The sequence below is a fragment of the Mya arenaria genome, chromosome 3 (genome assembly GCF_026914265.1).
Source record: "Mya arenaria isolate MELC-2E11 chromosome 3, ASM2691426v1".
NCBI classification, from domain to species: domain Eukaryota; kingdom Metazoa; phylum Mollusca; class Bivalvia; order Myida; family Myidae; genus Mya; species Mya arenaria.
The window spans coordinates 6,134,812-6,157,001 of NC_069124.1; the positions used below are offsets into that span (position 1 = coordinate 6,134,812).

The 22,190-nt window shown below is 35.5% G+C and overlaps 1 protein-coding gene across 1 annotated transcript in view; it reads right to left on the reverse strand.

Moving 5' to 3' along the window:
* The window catches only part of LOC128227797 (ATP-dependent DNA helicase DDX11-like), a 48,958-nt gene that overhangs the window by 22,345 nt on the left and 4,423 nt on the right, over positions 1–22,190 (reverse strand). Inside the window, exons 2-18 of the mRNA XM_052938656.1 lie at positions 21,857–21,957; positions 21,535–21,689; positions 20,663–20,769; positions 19,068–19,111; positions 18,519–18,583; positions 17,810–17,890; positions 14,970–15,188; positions 13,175–13,282; positions 11,542–11,629; positions 10,186–10,385; positions 9,725–9,877; positions 9,404–9,530; positions 7,563–7,607; positions 6,647–6,753; positions 5,918–5,963; positions 2,921–3,010; positions 1,817–1,948 (exon numbers count right to left, since the gene is read on the reverse strand). Coding sequence (XP_052794616.1) covers positions 1,817–1,948; positions 2,921–3,010; positions 5,918–5,963; positions 6,647–6,753; positions 7,563–7,607; positions 9,404–9,530; positions 9,725–9,877; positions 10,186–10,385; positions 11,542–11,629; positions 13,175–13,282; positions 14,970–15,188; positions 17,810–17,890; positions 18,519–18,583; positions 19,068–19,111; positions 20,663–20,769; positions 21,535–21,689; positions 21,857–21,944 — 1,855 coding nt within the window. The 5' untranslated portion in view covers positions 21,945–21,957. The remainder of the gene's footprint in view (positions 1–1,816; positions 1,949–2,920; positions 3,011–5,917; positions 5,964–6,646; positions 6,754–7,562; positions 7,608–9,403; positions 9,531–9,724; positions 9,878–10,185; positions 10,386–11,541; positions 11,630–13,174; positions 13,283–14,969; positions 15,189–17,809; positions 17,891–18,518; positions 18,584–19,067; positions 19,112–20,662; positions 20,770–21,534; positions 21,690–21,856; positions 21,958–22,190) is intronic.

Genomic DNA, 22,190 nt, shown 5'->3' on the forward strand with positions numbered 1-22,190 from the left:
GTAAGTTGGTTGTATGAAGGAAAAGTACTGCAGTAAGTTGGTTGTATGAAGGAACAGTACTGCAGTAAGTTGGTTGTATGAAGGAACAGTACTGCAGTAAGTTGGTTGTATGAAGGAACAGTACTGCAGAGAGTTGGTTGTATGAAGGAAAAGTACTGCAGAGAGTTAGTTGTATGAAGGAACAGTACTGCAGAGAGTTGGTTGTATGAAGGAACAGTACTGCAGAGAGTTGGTTGTATGAAGGAACAGTACTGCAGAGAGTTGGTATTATGAAGGAAAAGTACTGCAGTAAGTTGGTTGTATGAAGGAAAAGTACTGCAGTAAGTTGGTTGTATGAAGGAACAGTACTGCAGTAAGTTGGTTGTATGAAGGAACAGTACTGCAGAGAGTTGGTTGTATGAAGGAACAGTACTGCAGTAAGTTGGTTGTATGAAGGAAAAGTACTGCAGTAAGTTGGTTGTATGAAGGAAAAGTACTGCAGTAAGTTGGTTGTATGAAGGAAAAGTACTGCAGTGAGTTGGTTGTATGAAGGAACAGTACTGCAGTAAGTTGGTTGTATGAAGGAAAAGTACTGCAGTGAGTTGGTTGTATGAAGGAACAGTACTGCAGTAAGTTGGTTGTATGAAGGAAAAGTACTGCAGTAAGTTGGTTGTATGAAGGAAAAGTACTACAGTAAGTTGGTTGTATGAAGGAACAGTACTGCAGTAAGTTGGTTGTATGAAGGAACAGTACTGCAGAGAGTTGGTTGTATGAAGGAACAGTACTGCAGTAAGTTGGTTGTATGAAGGAACAGTACTGCAGTGAGTTGGTTGTATGAAGGAAAAGTACTGCAGAGAGTTGGTTGTATGAAGGAACAGTACTGCAGTAAGTTGGTTGTATGGAGGAACAGTACTGCAGTGAGTTGGTTGTATGAAGGAACACTACTGCAGTGATTTGAAACAGTGATTGGTTCAAGTTATATCATGGACATAAAAAACATTTATGTTTAAATATCCATGGTTATGCAAACTAAATTTTGAGACAGATTTATAATTATGGTTTATATTTTTGCTGTATCTAACATTACATCTAATTTTAAATATTTCAAGTCATGTATTCTTTCTATACACACAAGTGCCTTCAAATGTATGGGACTATTGGGCATAATATACTGGAAAGTATCTGGATGTACTTATATCCATATATCAAAACACCATCCACATGTATCACAGATGTTATAACCTTTCATTTCTATTAAATATGTCAGACATATTATATATAGCCTGAAGACCTGGTTGTCTAGAAATAGCACCAAGTATAAATATATACTTATATAACTTCGTAGAACATTCTATTTTTAAAACCTGTAAATATGTTGTACTTGTCTCAGTCTAGCAGTACTGAGCACTGAGTCAACATTGAGATTTAGTGCAAATGTCTGCGCCTCATAAAATTATTAAGGTACCAAAATAAATTCAGAAAAATTAGCCTATGTCACACATTCACATAAACTTTCCACCAAGATGGAAGAGTAGTTAAAACTAAAACACCTGAAAGGTTATTGCACTCAATCAATTTTATCTTATTGAATGTACTTTTAATTCCAGACGTTGGTTATACATTAACTCTGCAATTAACACATTACAGAAAAATCATATCTCTAATAACATAACTTATTTTCATTTCTGTCTGAAAAAAAAATCAACTACAGACAAAGAACAAAAAATAATTATAACTTACAAAAGGTGAGAATGTTTTATAACATTAAACATCAGTTATATTAAATGTGATAAAGCTGAGAGTAGTTTTCCTTGTGTAAGAGTTTAAGACAACCTACTCTGCTTGTTAACGACAATCCTGCCATCCTTGTCAGCGTTGGTCAGGGAAAGAAGAAACCCTTCAATATGCATCAGGGGGGAGTTCATAACCACCCTCTCTCTTCTTTCTTCCACAGCATCAGGAGCTGGCCCTGCAATTGAAGGATACAAGGAGATTCAACCATTTTCCTGAAAGGCCTTTCTCCCCTTTCCAAAACATCCATAGATTCAATTATAGTTTAACCCACAATATGCATCAGGGATGAGTAAATTACATCTCTCACCCTTATTCCCTCTTCTTAAAAGGCACTGAAACAGAGAGTTACACGGGGACCCTGGGGATTCAAAGCTTCAATATGCATCAGCGGTGAGTTCATAACCACACCCTCCCTTCCTTTTTTAACAAAAACCTAGGTAACATACCCGTAATTGAGGGTTACAAGAAAATTCAAACCTTGTGTATTCAAAGCTTGATGTGCATCAGGGTGAGTTCAAAACACACCCTCCCTTCTAACTTCGAAAACCGCAGTACCAGGATCTATTAATAATAGGGGGCTACAAGGGGATTCAACTTTGGAAATTCAAAGCTTGATATGCATAGTTCATAAACACCCACTCCCCTTCCACTTTCTACCACTGTGGTACTGGCCCTACACTAGAGGTGGCAATTGGACAGTTAGTGATTTAACTATATTGAAGCCTGCTCTAATCATCAAAGGTGACATCAGAACCATACACTCAATTTAATCGCTTGAAACCTTGGTATCTGGGCCAGCAAAGAGTGTTTCAGGGGGAATCACTCTTCCTTTTCAAGCCATAAATGTGCATGACAATCGGCTCCCTTTCATTAAAGAAACAGAGATTGGCTCTGAAACATCTTTTGGTATTTATCTATGATATAATAACAAATTACATGACAAACTTATATTAAATTGAATGAATTCTATTTCAGTCAAGACCCTGGCAGATGAAAATGAAACTCTCAATTTCATTAAGAAATTGTATCCATGTAAAATATCAGCATAGGCAATATGCACATCATATCATAAAGGAAGACAACCTTTGCAACCTTAAACTATCTACTTTACTAAGAAAGACAACTCCAAAATCTTCAATCCCTGTACCTGTGTCGGGGTGTGCTCCCTTGCCACTGATGGTCTTCAGAAAGTTGGACAGGCTGGATGTACTAGACTCCACTTTCTTCTCTTTTTCAGCTGGAAGAGTTTATCACAATCTACATGGGTGCAATAATGAACTCATCTACATTGAATTTCCACAAGCACTTTAAACTTGACAACAACCCTTAATAAAGCAGGAAAATCAGCAACAACCCTTACTAAAGCATGAAAATAAGGTCCACAGAGCACAGTGAACGCCAACAGTCCTTTATTTCTTAGTCTAATACAATTATTAAAGCAAAAATTATTGGCCTTGTTTCAATGTGCACTCTGTCACTGCTGATAAGTATACGAACTTAAATGTAATTATTTTGAATAGTTATCATGTAATATCCAAGATACATTTTTGCTTAACTTTCAAATTTGACTTCTCCAACTCACAAAGGCATTACTTGACGGTAACTGGTTACATGGGTGTATCTTGAGTGGTTATTAAGTGATGGCCAAGAAAGTCACAGGACTTTTTCAAAAAAAATATAACTTGACACTAATAAAAGCCAGATTAATGCGCATTCATGAACATATGTGTATTTCTCTTGCAACTTGAATATCAAGTTTCATTCAAATAGCTTGAGTTACGGCCATGTTTTTGGACAAGGATGACAACAATGCCCAGGCTGTCACATTAACTTGACCAGCTAAAATGGTACACACAAAAAAACACAAACCTACAAACTGTAAAGAAGGGCCTTAATTTCACTTCTTAAAACTTAAAACTTTTACTTAATATACAACTGTATGTGTTGATGTTAAGAATTGCATTGTCATTTTGAAAACTTGGAAATATTCATTCATGTATTTGTATTCAAATATTTTTACGAAATATCAAATTAGTTCAGTACTTCAGAAAATAAATATGTAATTTCAGTACTAAATATAACTGCAGTGATAAACGCTGGTTTGTATTTACGAGCACAACATGCCTGCAATAATTATTTATGGGTTTTATTCATGAGCACAACGTACCTGTTGTAATTATCTCAGGGTTGTATTTATGAGCACAACATACCTGCAGTAATTATCTCAGGGTTGTATTTATGAGCACAACATACCTGCAGGAATTATCTCAGGGTTGTAATTATGAGCACAACATACCTGCAGTAATTATCTCAGGGTTGTATTTATGAGCACAACATACCTGCAGTAATTATCTCAGGGTTGTATTTATGAGCACAACATACCTGCAGTAATTATCTCAGGGTTGTATTTATGAGCACAACATACCTGCAGTAATTATCTCAGGGTTGTATTTATGAGCACAACATACCTGCAGGAATTATCTCAGGGTTGTATTTATGAGCACAACATACCTGCAGTAATTATCTCAGGGTTGTATTTATGAGCACAACATACCTGCAGGAATTATCTCAGGGTTGTATTTATGAGCACAACATACCTGCAGGAATTATCTCAGGGTTGTATTTATGAGCACAACATACCTGCAGGAATTATCTCAGGGTTGTATTTATGAGCAAAACATACCTGCAGTAATTATCTCAGGGTTGTATTTATGAGCAAAACATACCTACAGGAATTATCTCAGGGTTGTATTTATGAGCAAAACATACCTGCAGGAATTATCTCAGGGTTGTATTTATGAGCACAACATACCTGCAGGAATTATCTCAGGGTTGTATTTATGAGCACAACATACCTGCAGGAATTATCTCAGGGTTGTATTTATGAGCACAACATACCTGCAGGAATTATCTCAGGGTTGTATTTATGAGCACAACATACCTGCAGTAATTATCTCAGGGTTGTATTTATGAGCACAACATACCTGCAGGAATTATCTCAGGGTTGTATTTATGAGCACAACATACCTGCAGGAATTATCTCAGGGTTGTATTTATGAGCACAACATACCTGCAGGAATTATCTCAGGGTTGTATTTATGAGCACAACATACCTGCAGGAATTATCTCAGGGTTGTATTTATGAGCACAACATACCTGCAGTAATTATCTCAGGGTTGTATTTATGAGCACAACATACCTGCAGTAATTATCTCAGGGTTGTATTTATGAGCACAACATACCTGCAGTAATTATCTCAGGGTTGTATTTATGAGCACAACATACCTGCAGTAATTATCTCAGGGTTGTATTTATGAGCAAAACATACCTGCAGTAATTATCTCAGGGTTGTATTTATGAGCAAAACATACCTGCAGGAATTATCTCAGGGTTGTATTTATGAGCACAACATACCTGCAGTAATTATCTCAGGGTTGTATTTATGAGCACAACATACCTGCAGTAATTATCTCAGGGTTGTATTTATGAGCACAACATACCTGCAGTAATTATCTCAGGGTTGTATTTATGAGCACAACATACCTGCAGTAATTATCTCAGGGTTGTATTTATGAGCACAACATACCTGCAGTAATTATCTCAGGGTTGTATTTATGAGCACAACATACCTGCAGTAATTATCTCAGGGTTGTATTTATGAGCACAACATACCTGCAGTAATTATCTCAGGGTTGTATTATGAGCACACCATTCCTGCAGTAATTATCTCAGGGTTGTATTTATGAGCACAACATACCTGCAGTAATTATCTCAGGGTTGTATTTATGAGCACAACATACAAGCAGTAATTATCTCAGGGTTGTATTTATGAGCACAACATACCTGCAGTAATTATCTCAGGGTTGTATTTATGAGCACAACATACAAGCAGTAATTATCTCAGGGTTGTATTTATGAGCACAACATACCTGCAGTAATTATCTCAGGGTTGTATTTATGAGCACAACATACCTGCAGGAATTATCTCAGGGTTGTATTTATGAGCACAACATACCTGCAGGAATTATCTCAGGGTTGTATTTATGAGCACAACATACCTGCAGTAATTATCTCAGTGTTGTATTTATGAGCACAACATACAAGCAGTAATTATCTCAGGGTTGTATTTATGAGCACAACATACCTGCAGGAATTATCTCAGGGTTGTATTTTTCAACAAAGCCATAGAGCTGAAATATAGAAAGGGTTTTAAACATGAATTTCAGGTACTGCTTGATACCAACGGTTACACCTACACAGTTCAAACTCAAATTCAATGTGATCAAGTTAGGTAATGATTTAGTTTGAGCAGCAGGGTAGCACAAATATAGTCTTAAAATTTATGAAGAGGACTGCATTTTGAATACTGATCAACGAGCCCAATTCCTAAAATAACTTTCGGTATTGACAACTAAAAGCATCACAGGATGTGATAAGGGGCCCATATGATAGTATATTTGACCGGGGTTGGATTTTGAAGGCATGTTCAATGTCTAGTGGTACAACTATGCAAATAGGGCCATGCTGTTCTGGTTTTGATCAGATTTAAATTTTAAATGAGCAATATAAAAATATCTTATAAAACAGTAGTAAACCCGGAATATATTAAAAGGTCTTGTCACAAAATATTGTATTGTTACTTTGAACAATTGTATAAAATTTTATGATCTATCTTTGATAGTTTTTATATTATATAAAAACTTGTTGACTGACAGACATACAGGGTGATAACCTTAATTCTTTTTTATTTATAGGGCCCAGTTATGTAAAATTTTACTAGAAGCTAGCACCACCTTGGACATTTATTATTAAAAAATGTTGGCATTGTCAGGGATATAAAGTCAAAATGTTAACATCAGAACTGTTGTGTTACCTTTCGAGAGATGAGACTTTTCTTGCAATATCGGAGAACCTTGAACATGTTAACATTGTCGAGCTGACAGTGAAAGAGGAAGTCATTGATTGTCCACAGCCGAGTTTCTGGAAATATGAAATTCAAAACAAGTCACTCTCTTATTCTGGTACTGGATAGGAACCACTTTTCCCTCATACCAATTATTTGCAAAATCTGTAAAGCCCTTATGAAGCCATTTCATTGTAAGTGTTTTCATGCAAAATGATAGTTGATGATGTTTAAATAACCCTTAAAATGGGAAAACCAGAAAAACTGACAACAAATGAACAATTTATCGGTAATATTGAAATTGCACCAGGTTTCGACATATTTCTTTCAAAAGGGGTTCATCAATTTTTTGTCACTCAAACAAATGGAAATAATTCAACCCTAAAATACCTGTCTAAACTTAACAATGTGTTCATTTTCATAGAAAATAGACAGAAGTTTTTTTTGTATGTCTGACAGTAACATTTTTAAATAATTTTTATTTAAGTATTGGTACAGTACACTACACTTAGGTGGATTTACTAAGTATGATTGTCATGTTAACCTTTTCTTTAAAAAGGTGTACATTATTAATCTAATCCAACTGATTTTTATACAAGGGACCTTTCTTTCTCTCTGTGAAATTTCAGTAAAGAATATTCAGTACTTCTAAAGAAACGCAAACCTCAATTTCCCGGCAAAGAGGAGTCATTAACCAGTATGTTTTCAATATAAGACTGATCGACTTATCATAAATGTTCAACCAAAGAAGAAAGTGAGATTGGTCATTGTAGCATGTACACATATTCAAATCTCCCCCTAATCTACACTAATCATTTTAGACCTCTACCAAGTGGCTGGAATCCTTATTCACATCCAAATATATATATATAATTTGTAGCTATACCTGCAAATGGCAGCATCTGTTGGTCTGGGACCTGATCCGTCTTGCCTAAAATAAAAATACAGGCAGCTATATTTTAATACATTTTCACACAGCACACTATCATTCATGATTAAATTGTCTTTCAGCCAATGTAATATTGGCAGAATTCAACTTTTTTGAATGCAGCTTTTTTATGCAATCACATATAAGACTTCTTTGGAAAAATTAATCGCAAGTGATATCATCAGATAAGTTATGAAATTAATTTTCATCAATTGACATGATGATAAAAAAAAGGAATTATATTCCTCCAGCAGCAGGAATCAAACCTGGGTACTCTTGGTCTGCATTCGGAGCCATATCCATTACTCCACTGTACACAGATACAACTAGAGGGTTTATGTTATATATAACCATACATGTGATAACGTCCCGGACATCTGGGATTATCCCTGAAATCGTATCTCTGTCACGGAGGGTGCATGTTTGTCCCGGAAAGTCATAAAAAAAAAAACGAAATTTTTTTATCTCGGAATCGATTATCTTAATTTTACCAATGTAAGTCAGCTATTTTGCCTCTCCGGGACACTGGTCGTAAAACACAGGACATGTTGACACTAATCCGTTAATTGGTACGTGTGTCGTCAAGGTCAATCACCCGATAATTGATCTATTGGCCTATTGTTGTGCTTAACAAGTCGGGGAGGGTTCTTGTATACAAATTCATTGTTTTCATATGGATTTGTTTGGTCTTATGAATGATAGCTTTTAATTGATATTTCTCACACATTTTACCGCCAAATGAGCATGAAGGTGAGTTCAAAGTAAGTGACAAAATGAGTAAAAAAACAAAATTAAAACAAGGAAAACATCCCATATTCCATTCAAATTTCAAAGTCGATACGTCGTTATACTTTAAACAACTTAAGCGTCCATAAGGAATTATAGTGTTTTGAACTTTTTTTTCGAACTATCGTTGTGTATATTGAAATACATATTACACATATAAAATATATTGTATTATTTATTCATTTTTATTAATTCATGCTGGTATGATTATAAAACGCAATAAAATTGAAATCCTTCAGTCGATGTTCTTGTTCAAACCCACAAATATCACGCCCTGCAGAAACCGCGGGTCTTTCTCCTGACGTGACAGACACGTCGTATGTTCTCAAAAGCGCGGGAAAACATGTGCCCGTATAGTTGTTTATTTCCTGTTTTGATGAAACCGAAAGTAGACTGCATAATTTATCCTCCTGGTTAGCACTTCATTTAAAGCCTGGGAAAAAATCTGGTGGTTTTATTTTTTCAAGAAAATGCAGAAAAAAACAAACCATGTCAAGTAAAAAATATGTCTTGGCAGTCAAAATAGGTACATTTTCCCGACGTTAAAAACGACTAAAATAGCCCCAGATATGCTCTAGAATGCACCACAGACGTTCCCCATTTATAAAAAAATCCGGACCTCCCTAGTGTGCGTTGACATTACGACGAGTGTCCCGGAATCAACCCAAGAATTTATCACATGTATGATATAACCAAAATATAGGTGTGCTTGACATTATTGAAATGAAAGGTGACAACATTTGAATATCTATTGTTACTGCTTAGGGTTGAACTTCATTTTTTGTTAACAACTTTTTGCCATCATTAGTTCATGCATCAAATTTTAACATGAAGGTCCCTGGAGCTACCACTGAACTAGCTCATATGTGGGTTCAATACATCAACCCATGTTGGCAACTACCACAATAGTTAGATCATTCAGCAGATAAACAAAATAGGTAAGTGAAAGAACATTAAGGGTACTAAATGAAGGATAACTGTGAACAAATGTTGACAATATTTGTATGGCATACCTCCAAGGCATTTGGTGAGGTTTTGGAGAATTGAAAGTATCTGCTTGATGTACATGAGGTTCTGAGCTTTAAGACGTGACCGGTAACGACTCTCATATTGGCTCAACTGGCTGTGGGCTCGAACCAACTAAACAAAATGTAAAAAGATTTGTGTATTCAATCCCTTGACATGAGAGTCTAGGCCTTTGTGTCCGACCAATATATCATTCTAGCCTAGCTGTTTATTAAACAACTAAACAAATCAAGTAACAATTATTGCTCCTGACATTACTAGTTATCACATTACAAACTTCAGTTATATTGTTAGTGTGCTCATTATACCTGTGCACCAGTGACCTCAGTGCTGTGTACACTGTTGATGGTTTCCAAGAGGTTGTGGGCCTCATCTATAATCACGATGTTGTCTTTCAGTTTGATGCCGCTTGCCTCCCGTGTTGATTTGTGCAGCAGTGTGTTGTAGGGCAATGCAACTATCTTAAATGGGATATAATCAAAGAAAATAATGTTTTTATCAGAATCATTGTGGCTGTACAGCATTGAATGACAAGAAAACATTAGTATCTGAAAATCATGTTCTTGAATGACATTGTCCTGAGACTTATGATAAGACTGAAATTACAGTGCTTGTTTAAATTTAAGATCTCCGGTCTAACTACAGCTGCCACCCAATGGCAAGATTTTTATGAAAATTGTTGATTTTCACTTTGTCAGTATTTTGTTTTTGTTTTTCAGAATAACCAGTATTTTAAGCACAACAGCTCTAACTACATCAGCAGGACTACCTCAGCATCTGGTATAGCAAGTCGAGTGCCAAAGTAGGGGCACGCCTTCATCTGTTTGCCAAGGGTGACAAGTTGCTCGATGTCGCGAACCTCAAGTAATGCTGAGTCTCGGTAATCCTGTATTGGATCCTGACGGTAGTATGGGCAGCCCTTAGATATGCCTACTTTCCTCTTCTTGCCATCAGATGTTGGCTTCTTATCTGAAATTTCATGTTTTCAATAACCAATAAGGTTTCAGCCATGTAGGCATATAACTTTTTAAGCAAGGAGAATATTTATTCAGTTAAGTCACTCAAAAAATGCCAATAGGATTTATTTTAGAAATATTGTTTTTAAAGAATGTCCCTTTTTAGGCATTTTAATTATTATATAGTGTGAAGGTTTAGAAATTAAGCTATTCATACACCAGGGCTGTCTTTCTGCAGTAGGGGAATATTGCCGAAAGGGAATTTTGAATGTTACTTATTCAGAATATGATACTATCAAATAAATGTATTTTTGTGCCATATATAATTATACAATACGATTCTTAAATGTGACAGCATATTGCAACAAGAGCTGTCATAAGACAGCGGGCTCGACTACGCTGCTTTAACTTAAAGTGAATACAACAATGATGTAATATGTGCCTGTCAAAAGCAATAAAAAAAATCAAATTAAAAAGTAAACAAGAATTGCAATGTGACAAAACCAACGCTGACACCGACGCCGGGGCGAGTAGTAAAGCCCTCCTTATTCTTCAAATAGTGGAGCTAAAAACAAATTGCCTGAATCATTGCAATTTTTGTCAAATTTCTTTTACTTCTTTTATCTTCATAAAATGAATGGTAATTTTGGCAAGAAGATGTGAAAATTAATCTACTTTATAAGGTGAGGAATGGGGCTGAAATTCTGCCAGCAAATCACTAGAAAGACAGCCCTGTAAGACAGCCCTGTAAACAGTCCCATTTGCTTTATATTCTCATCATAATAAGTTTATAACCCACAAGCCCAAACAAACAAGTATGAAACAAAATCCAGATTGTTTATAAGCCAAGGTTAGATTCTAGCATGCAATCTTGTATATGTGTTCGACCACTGAATTTGGCAGAGAACTTACAAAACTGCCATTCACATTTAAATTTTTCATTGAGTAATTGTCAGATAAAAAGTCAGTCTTGTCTTTTCGGGCCAAATGGTTATAAATCTAACTTGTCCACCAGGATTTTTACCTGTTCCAGGCTTTGGGCAAAGGGGGGGGGGGGTTGTTTTGAAGACTGAAGAAGATACTGAATTCATGAATTAAATGAATTTCTCTGTGCGTATAATATTAAACACTGTATATTAAACACAAAGTTGACTACATTTACTTCGTACCTGACTTCTTTTTCTGGAGGTCCCGGCATGTATCATTGATAAGTGTCACAGACTTCAACTTTCTCACTGCCTCGTTCACACACAGGTTCTATAAGGCAAGAATCAATAGGGTAGTTATTAAAATTACTGAGGAGTATCACATGGTCTCAAAAGTACATTGGCAAAACAAGATGGCTGTAAAACCATCGCTTTGACAACAAAAATAAGGAGTATACTCACTGTTGCTGATAATTTATGATCTGCAGATTAGGTGCAGAGTACCCGCAAATTAACACAATATATCACTAAAAGACATTACTAACGTGCACGTGGTGGAATATCAATTCTTGTTGTACTCTATAGCTACAAATGTTCATTAATAATGTTAGTTTTAATGAGAAATACGGCAAACAAGCAATTGTCCAGAAATCGTTCAGAAATTGTACTTATAAATATTTTGTCTAGACAGTGCTAGACAGTGTACTTGCTATGAAATATTTTTAAAACTCTTTAAAAACAAAAACACAACAAATGTGATAATAGCCTACATCAGGGCATTAAAAAATTGCTAAAGTAGTTTATTCATAAATATTCTGTTTAGACAGTGTACTTGCGCTGAAAAATACTTTGGAATAGGCAATGTACAAAATTAATAAAAATTTGTAAAGAGTTTCAGGCCCAAACAAAGAAAACCTCAGAAAAAAGAGAAGCACATACTATTCTGCATTTCCTAATAATTACCAACAATGAGTATCCTTATTTTCGAAGTGATAATTTTTGCAGCCATCTTGTTTATCCAATGTACTTTTGAGACCACATCTTATCCCCAGTGAAAGAAAGTGTTTTAACAATTTATAAAAAAAGTTGTAAATGGTAAGGCATAGACCATACAACACAAGTACAATACAAGTATGAATTTAAAATCAGTCTGTCGCAAAAGCAAGGGCCATTATCTTGTCCATTCTCCATATATGTGCATCAAATTTGAGTAACACAAATGAAGTTCAGTGGGAAACGAAATCCCAGGTGCACATCTTCATCACCTAAATAACATTCCGCCAAGGATTCTTCACTCTTCACAGTTTTGAGGAACATAAGTCCAGAAATGCCAAGTTTTGCAAATTCAAGGGCCCAAAAGCAGCAGGAAACGAAAGACCCATGTACACAACATCATCACTCCATTATAATATATTCCCCTTATGACCCTTGGCTAATATAGATTTGGATTTTTAAGCGACACAAGTCCAGATATACCTTTTTCTAATCCAAGGGCCATAACTGTTGTTTTACTAGATGCATTGGGCAACGAAACCCCAAGTGCAAAACTTCCTAACCTAAATAACATTCCATCAGCATGCCTTGACTCTAGGTAAAATAGTTTTGGAGTTTTGAGCGACACGAATCTGCATCATACTTACGGACAAAAGGATGCATGAATGGACAAGGGCAAATCTGTATGCTCACCCCCCCCCCCCCATTTTTGTGGGGTGCATAACAAGTATTCACTGAAGGATTAATGGGTATTGAAGTATACAGCAATTATCAATTCAATGCTTGTTGTATTAACCATCCATCTTAATGCATTCAAAAATTACATTAATTCAGATGATATATTTCTTATTTGCATTTGGTAAAACCACACTTAAAAACCTACCTGCCTGGATCCAAGAGACACAACTCTTGTATTATCACCATAAGGGGACTTGATAATCTCCTTCACAAACTGAGAGAGCTGAGAGTGAGTTCGACTGCAAAAGTACACCTGTAATCAGAAATAAACTTCTTTAAAAATATCAACCTTTTAGAAAAATGCATTGTTAAACCAACTTCTAATCTGAGCTTGTAATTCGGATAGCTCCCAGAAGTGATCTTAAACAGGAAGTTAAAATATTAAAATGGAAGCAATGTCCAAATCCTTCAAACACTTGATATGCAATAGCCATTGGTAATAAATAGACAGATAAAAGTAGCAACATTTGAGCAATGGGGATAACAAATCAGCAAATAGAGTAATGTTACCAACCAAAGTAATGTTAAACTAATGTTACCAACCCAATAGATGGTGTACTGATCAATCACCTCATCAAAGACAAAGCAATTTTGTTCAAGTGGTTCATATAATGCAATGTACTGTTTTTCCTCGACTATAAGACGGGGAAATTGGGTCCCGATTTTAAACCTAAAAGTAGGGGGCCCGTCTTATAGCCAAGTCTGTAAGAAATTCAGACAGAATAGAGTCAGAATCAGTAATGTTCAACAAACAGTATACGACTGACTGATTTATTGTCTGCTGATGACACACCAATAAAACGGACAAGATCACACCCATCAGATTAAGAAGACCATCTGCTTTGTTTCCCTACGATGAACACTCGATATCTTCTCATTGGCAAACACTTGTTATCGGTCCAAACACATTGTTTATCACAGGAGACACATTTTACTGCCTTTATATTTAAAATATTTTGAAAAAAATTAAATCATAGTGGTTTTGTTTTTCCATGTCGGAAATAAAACTTACATTTTCCTTACGATTATGCTATAGATGCGTATATCATGCAGACTTATTGGCATGCTTCAATACACATTTCATTAATCGTTCAATATACATTAATTTATCCGCAATCATCAATGGTTATTTATTTCTCCTAATTTAAGTCCCATCAACTGCAATCCAAACAAACACCTGCAAAAATTTAACTTATTAACACATGTTATGGAATGTGTCGTGTTTGTCGGCTGCAGATCAAACGGTGAAATTTCTTTTGTCACAGCACGAGCTGTGTAAACATCAAAGGGGCATGGCAGTGGTTTGTATTTAAATGGGTCAGCCTTTACCATATAATTCCATTTACTCCCAAGATTGCATCTAGGCTGGTTAGAACATACCATACGATCAGAAAAATAATAATCAATAATCCTCGTCTGAGAACCTTCAAAACATGACCAATATATTTTATTCGAACCTTTTGCTGTACGAAAAAAGAAACCGCGTAACGTTGTTCCATTATTAACCTACCTCCACATTAGAGAGTTCACAGTTGACATTAAATTGGTGATTTTCTTCCAAGCAAATGAACAAATTTAGTCGATAATTGACTGTTTAGCTTGAACATTACCACATACTTGGGAGTAATTCAAGTGCTTTATTTGCTTTAAAAAACTGAACACGTCTTATAAACTAGACAAGATTTCATGGGCAAACTTAGGGGGTCGTCTTAAAAGCGGATTGCCTTATAGTCGGGGAAATATGGTACTAATTCCTGATACACTTCCTCATTACTGTTACCTGTGTGGGCCTCCTATCACTGTCAAAGTCCACCACTGTCAGGGTCTCCCACCTACCTCAAAGAAGTGTACTGTTTCGCGATCCCCTTAATCATCACTTTCCCCTGCCCTGGCCTCCTTATCACTGGCAAAGTCAGCCACTATCAGGGCCTCCAACCTACCTTAGTACAGTGTACTGTTTCCTGATCACCCTCATCATCACTGCCCTCTGTCTTTGCCTCCTCATCACTGGCATAGTCAGCCACTATCAGGGCCTCATCCCCATCATCCAGGTCCCCCTCTCCTGAGAGGTTCTCCGCAAGTTCAGAATTAAGCGACTGCTTTACTTCAGGAGAGGCTCCTTTCATCAGGCTATCAAACTCTTCTTCAAGCTTGGCTCTCTATAATGTAAGACAATTTGAGAATTTGATCATTGTAAATGGTTTATTTCCAGTGAAAATGTATGGCAATGTCTATAAAAAATACAAACAACACAATTACCCAACATATCAAATGCCTAAATAAAGTTATGTTGTTACCAAACCAAAATCCAGTGTAGAATATTAAATATCCAACACATTTTTATGTTAGGGATGCTAACAAATATTCGAATATTCAATCAAACGTTTGACATTCCAATGTCAATCTCGGTATTTGAATATTTGAAAAAATATGTTGAATGAATATAATAAAAAAACTATTGCCTTCAACACTGATCTTGTGTATAAAGTTGGTTTGTCTTTTTTTTACAACGATTGGCCCCTTATGACAGAGATGTGAATGTGATGACAATAAACTATACAAGCGCCATATGTCATTTAGGGACATATCTTCGGGTCCTATAAACAGTCCCTGTAATTTTGCAATAACTGCCAAGACAAGTGACATCAAACATGTGTTGTTTTCTTCTTCTTCCTCCTCCTCCAATAAAGTGCATCACCTAGTACTAGTCTAAGGTATCATCGCAATGATAACAGTCTTGGATGCAAATTAAGCTGTGCAACATTGCTCAAATCGCCGTTATAATATGAATGACATGTGTACAATAATGTTGATACATGGGGAGCGAGACAAATCAGCCCCTTACCAAATTGGCCTCAAAGACGTTTCGGCCCTGCCATTTCGTCCCCTTAATAAAATTGACTCAAGACGTTTTGGCCCCTTACTGATTTTCAACAGAGACATTTCGGCCCTTTAATTTAATTTTGGTTTTTATTTTACTATTATAAATAATAATAATAACATAATTTTTTTATCAATACCTTAATTTTTATTCATATATTTAGCTTTATGTGAATAATTGAAATTTTATGGTTCTTTTTCTTATATTTACAAATAAAAATAAGGGCCAAAACGTCTCCGTTATCAGGGGCCGAAACATCTACAGGAAGGGGCCGATTTGGTAAGGGGCTGTATAGTATAGCGTTTTAGGATATATTTCCTCTATTGATTTACAACAGAAGAGTCCAAATCCTCATATATATTTGTTTTATCGTTTAATTAGTTCCAGCGATTTTGTTTTCATAGTTATTTTCAGTAGAGGTCAATCCCAGAACGAGGCTTCTCGTCCTATGAAAATACCCTCCATTGGCGCATAATGCCATTTGACCAGGAATCCATCTTATTTCAAATTGTGTACAAATATGAAGGCAGTGGAATTGAAATTATTCAATTTAGTTTTTTTGTTTGTTCAAATTTATTGCTTTTTTCTCTCTCAAAATGGGGAATTCCAGAAACTCATTTGGGGGAAATCAGCGTCCGCCGCGCGTACTACCTATGACAAAGTATGGTTAAAAGCCCCAGCTATTACCGTATTATATCATGCATAGGACGCACTTTTTTACCTCCAATTCTCGTCTTAAAAGGTGCCTGCGTCCTTTCTATGCTATTAGAATTGCATCTGTTTTTTTCCAAGTCCATTTCAGGTCGAAAATATCGGACCGGGGAAGAACGCGGTAATAGTAAGTATCTGTACTGCGTCACCAGAGAGAACAACTGATTTAGGTAAAATCATGCAAGTTTAACACACGCAGAAATATATTGAATGTTTACTTTAAAATGATTTATTGAGAAATAAATTGAAAACAAACATACGAGTGTTTACTTTTTTACAAAAGGGACGCTACTCACAAAAACTCGATGTGAGTCAGCACTTTAACAGGATTGAGTTATAACGGCAACGGAAAATCGGGAAAGGAGGTAAATATCAATTAATCGTTGTTCATGATTTTAATGTTTCGATATTTTACAAAACATTTTGTTGTATGTTACTGTTTTAAAAAATTAATAAAGGAATGTGCATAACGCAAAGTAGCATTATTGTCCCTATCAAATCTTTTCAAATGTGCAAAGGTGTGAAAAACACCCGCTGTCTGTCATTAGAAAAACATCAATAGAACAAACTATTGCGATGCTAATACCGTATGGTTGTTTGTTCGCACTTTATCCGTCGTGCCTTCCGCTGGCAAGGATAATTACCGACACGCATTAATTATGCCTGACATGCCTTTATTCGCGCAGCAACAAGCCTTATCAAAACAATCATCAGTTTTGACAATACACAGTTTTTCAACGGTTGACTGTCATTCAGAAAGCGTTTCGGGACGGCATTTGTATAAGTCTTATAAGATGCGTGAATGTTCTCAAAATGTCAAGACTTATATCATTGTTGTGTACACTAAATTACCGAAATATGACGATAATTATCGAAATACACAAGACAGTTATCAAAATATATGCCTTATATACATTTTTTTTTACTTCAATATATGTTATAAATACTTTATTACCTCATTTTTTTCGGCTCCGATTTTGACATTTTTCCGCTGCGTCCTATCTTATATATTAAGGGGTTTAACCCGTTTTTTTCAACTATTTTTTGGCCTGCGTCCTATCTATGCTAGCGTCCTATAAATGATATAATACGGTACTTTAGCGAATAATAATAATAGTTTACTACAACTTCTAATTCTAATTCTTCTAATATTGTATAACCATGTGGCATTATGGTGAAGATGTTTACCTTTCTCTTCATGGCTGATAGTCGAGACTTCCTCATGTCAGTCAGTTTGGCCTCCTGTTTCAGCCTCTGCTCGACTTCCTCCTGTAAATTATTATTGTATTTCAGCTTTAAAATGTACAGAATCTAAAAGTTTCACTTTCATGTAATGTAAACTGTTGGATTTTTTTTATCCTAATGTACTACTATGCATAACTGTGAGGCATTAGGAATTGTGAATTAAGGATGTGTAATTTGCTATTGATAAGTAATTTTCAGGTTTTTTTTATCTGTTTAAATAGCTGTCATTTGAATTTGTTCCCTTTGCAAAAGTAAATAATTTTCCGCATTTGAATGTTTAAGTTTTGAAATAGTCTTCGAAAAATCAATTAGTCCAATTTGGCCACTTATTATATAGGCTTTTTATTTCACAAGAATTAAATAAATGGCGTTAACTTATTATTTATCAATTTATAGCCAATTCAGCCCTGCTTAAATAATGAAGTGTGTAAATATGAATGCAAGCCTACATGTGCATTTACATGTGTAATAATGGTTCAAGTACTACAGGATTCGATTTCATAGCAAAAGGAATGCAAAAAAGACCAATGGATGTTTTTTTATATTAAAATTAACGCTTAGTCAATGCAAAATGTTGCCATTTGGTCGAGAAATGATGAATTATAATAAAAAATGTTTTTTTCATCAGGAAAATTCATATGTGGAGATTCACCTTGATTTTCTTGCTCCTTTCCCCAGTCTCTTGCTTGGTTTTAAACTCACTAATCCAGTCCAGCTCTGAAAAGGCAAGATAATTATTATTATAATATACAAGTAATTCAATTACTAAATTGTGGAAAATAAAGTCAAGTTTTGTTGACACATATGGCCAATATTATCAGTTTTTAACAGTCTTAACAAAAACCATAATTCACCCGTCACACATTTGGTCAGACCAACAAGTTCATCCTGGTTAGTCACATTGACAAGAACTTTAAAGTCACCCGTCAGACATTTGGTCACATCAACTTTTAATTTTTTTAATTCCATTGTTTTTAAAACCAGACGTTCATACTTCTTTCATAACACAGTGCTATATATTTTACTATGGACCTAAACAAATTTTGATAGTCAAGTCTGATGGGAGTTTCCTGCAGCATGTTCTAAATACTATAAATTGCAATCTCAGTATGAACGGTCATTCACTCCCATTTAACATAATTTCTTCCTTAACAAGACATTAGTCCACTTTCTAAGTAAACAGTATGATGATTCCATTTACCTCCATCTGCACTGTTGCCATTCTTGTTTTCCTTGTTTTCATCACTGAAAGACAATAAAGGTATTAAACTATAAAGAATATGAAATGTTAACGACAACAATTATTAATGGCTTGCTTAAAGTACACTGCACTCAAGAAGCACTGCTTCCCTTAGGCCTGTATAGGGCACCAGTGCTAGGCTGACTCATTGCTGAAACATGCTTATTTTTAGTACATGACATGTCATAAAATGTCACAAATCTGGTTGTTTGCTGCCTGTGTTCCAATGGTCAAGCAACAAGCCAGTATAAGCTTATTCAGGGATGTCATGGCATTTTTAGGTTTTTTTTGGACATTTACTGTTAAAGGAAAACAAATAAGTGAGGTGTTATAAATTTCATTAAAGTCAGTGCAAATTGGGTTAGGAAGAAAGTTTGTGATGAGTTGCATTTACGGTACTTCAAAAACGGCTAAACTTGTTTAATAACATAAGGATTTTTTTGTTCAATATTAAGAATGGCAAACATTAGTCTTTGCAAAAAGACAACACTTTTGGATACAGTTTTAATGTACAATTGTGATAATTTTGTAATGTCCAGATTCAAAATAAGGTAGTCCAAAACATATTTAATGAACATCAGACTGGACTTCTGTTAACTTTAAATGCTTTAACAATCTGAAACTATTGAAAAATGATGTCAGAACAATTTCTAACAAAATAGGGGACACCCCTCTCAAACCAACCCGTAATCACCAACACACCTTCAAATAATTATGGGAGGAATACTGTCAAGAAGATACATATACAGTAAAACTGCGATCGCTCGAGGTCGCCAGGGACCGAGACAAAACCTCGAGGGAACCGATGTTTCGAGCGACCCGATTTTCAATTTTCCAGTTTGATATGAAATATCTTTCTGTTTACTAAGACACCGATTCTGTCCTGTAAAGGACGTGAGTGGGCGTGTTGGTGTTTTGGTATAAGTAATGGGTCCTTCATTAGATTTCTCAGGTGTTTGACAATTACGATTTGTGTACTTGGGACCGAGGATATTGCTCGACTGCTCGACATAATGAGGTTTCGAGGCAGCGTGGGTATATTTTATATGAAAATAGAAGGAAAAAAGTTTGGGACCAAGCTCCGACCTCGAGGGAACGCCGGTTCTCGAGCGACCGCTTGTTCGAGGGAACGCAGTTTCACTGTATTATAATGGGATGCCTTCAAACATTCAGTGTTACATGCATTATCAATCAATTACAATAAGACTTTTGGGCTAACAAGCTCATTTAATTTTTGTTGCTAACGGCAGCAAACTTCTAAACAAGCCCTGCTATATGAGAAAGCCCAGAAAGCATTTTACCAGAGCAGGGCTTGTAGGCTTGTGCTAATTTTGACCACTGCTTTGAGGTTCCTTTAAATATTAGTAAATATGCAATGCAGCCATTACATGTTTTAATTCACATGCAGCTTCTGCCAAACACTTCTTTTACATAAATAAACCTTCTTCAATAAATGTTTTATCATTTTTAATTCAGCATTTTTTGTTAATCATTTGTTAATCATTAGAAAATCAAAATAATCCAGGGCCCACGTATAAACAATACAGTGTACCAACCTCTTGCTTGTGTCCCCAGACAGCAGCTGTTCTAGTTCCCTCTTTTGTTGGTCCTGGTAATCCTTCAGCCAGCGTAGAGCCCCACATATCAGGCTTAAAGATTTCCCCTGATAATTTGGAATGAAATATCGTAAGTAAGTACTAAGTTATCATTTCATTTTGGTATTCTTTTTCAGTAGATCATTTCGGAAATATTATCATAAATATTATTTTCTTTGATACATAAGCCTGAAAGAAAACTGCAATTAAACTTAATGCAGACATCATGAAATTTAAATTAAGTGTCAGTTATTCGGTCCGACAGCATCTGAAAATTTGTCGGATTGAAAGAAAATTTGATACATTTGGAAATGTCATATAAAATCTGCGATGCTTATGGCAAACGTTAAGTTAATTGTTTAGCATTTCAAAAACATAGCACAATAAACAGAAGTAATATGTAATATACAGCCAAGGGAGGTACACGTTGCGTGATGTTTGACTCCGTCGGTACACATGCCTACATCAACACTCTACCAAATTTAAGACAACGGGATAGTAAACAAATAGTTTTCTTTTAAAACAGAACCTAACATCTTCATTATTTAATAGATCTGTACATGAAACTTGTCTGTCAGACAGACCAAACTCCTTACAATTTTAGTCGAACCAAGTCCAAATTTACTGGTCAGGACCATCGGAACGTTTTCATTATGCCTGTTAATAAATCTATATATCTATACAGGCCTGCCTTGCGTAGATCCACAAGTATACACTATTGCAATTTACAGTTTGTTATGGCCAAATCCAAGCAAAGTTCAATCAGATAGACATTAAATTGAAAGTATTTCTACAACATAATTTTCGTTTTTAATTTTATCACTTTGACTCACAGTTCCAGTAGGGCTTTCAAAGATTCCGACCCGTCCCTGCTCCAGGCAAGTGTACAAACCCTGCATAAAGCCCTTCTGTATCTCGTAGGGCTCAAATGGGAAAGGGAACTCCTTCGGTAGGCTAACTGACTTTATCCAGTTTTCTTTATTTTCATCTGTAGATTACATGTGAGTAATTCATTTGACAAAGTTCTTAACAATCGTTCTTAAACCAAAAAAAAAGGTTCTATTAATTTTAAATTTTGAAACACAATGACAGTAGACATAAATACAAGCACATGTACAATGGACATCAGTGCTCAGTAATAAAAAGAATACAAACCAATGTTTTTCACTATTTTTGTTTTTTCTTCAGGAAGTAAAAAGGATGAGATCAAATCATCGCCCTCATCATCAAACTCTGGATCCATTCTTATGCAAGCCCTGTAACCAAGAAGAATAATAATTTATAATATTAAGTTATTCAATGAATGAACAGCAACTTTTCCTTCTGACTCAAACATGCAATATCTATCTAGATATACAACTTTTATTCTGGCTCCTGCTACAGTTCTTACAAAATGAGAAAAAAATCCAAAGATTAACTCTGAAAACGTTAATTACAAAATAATGAAAACACCACAAAAAATTCAGCCCTAAAACTTGTTTTATATAGA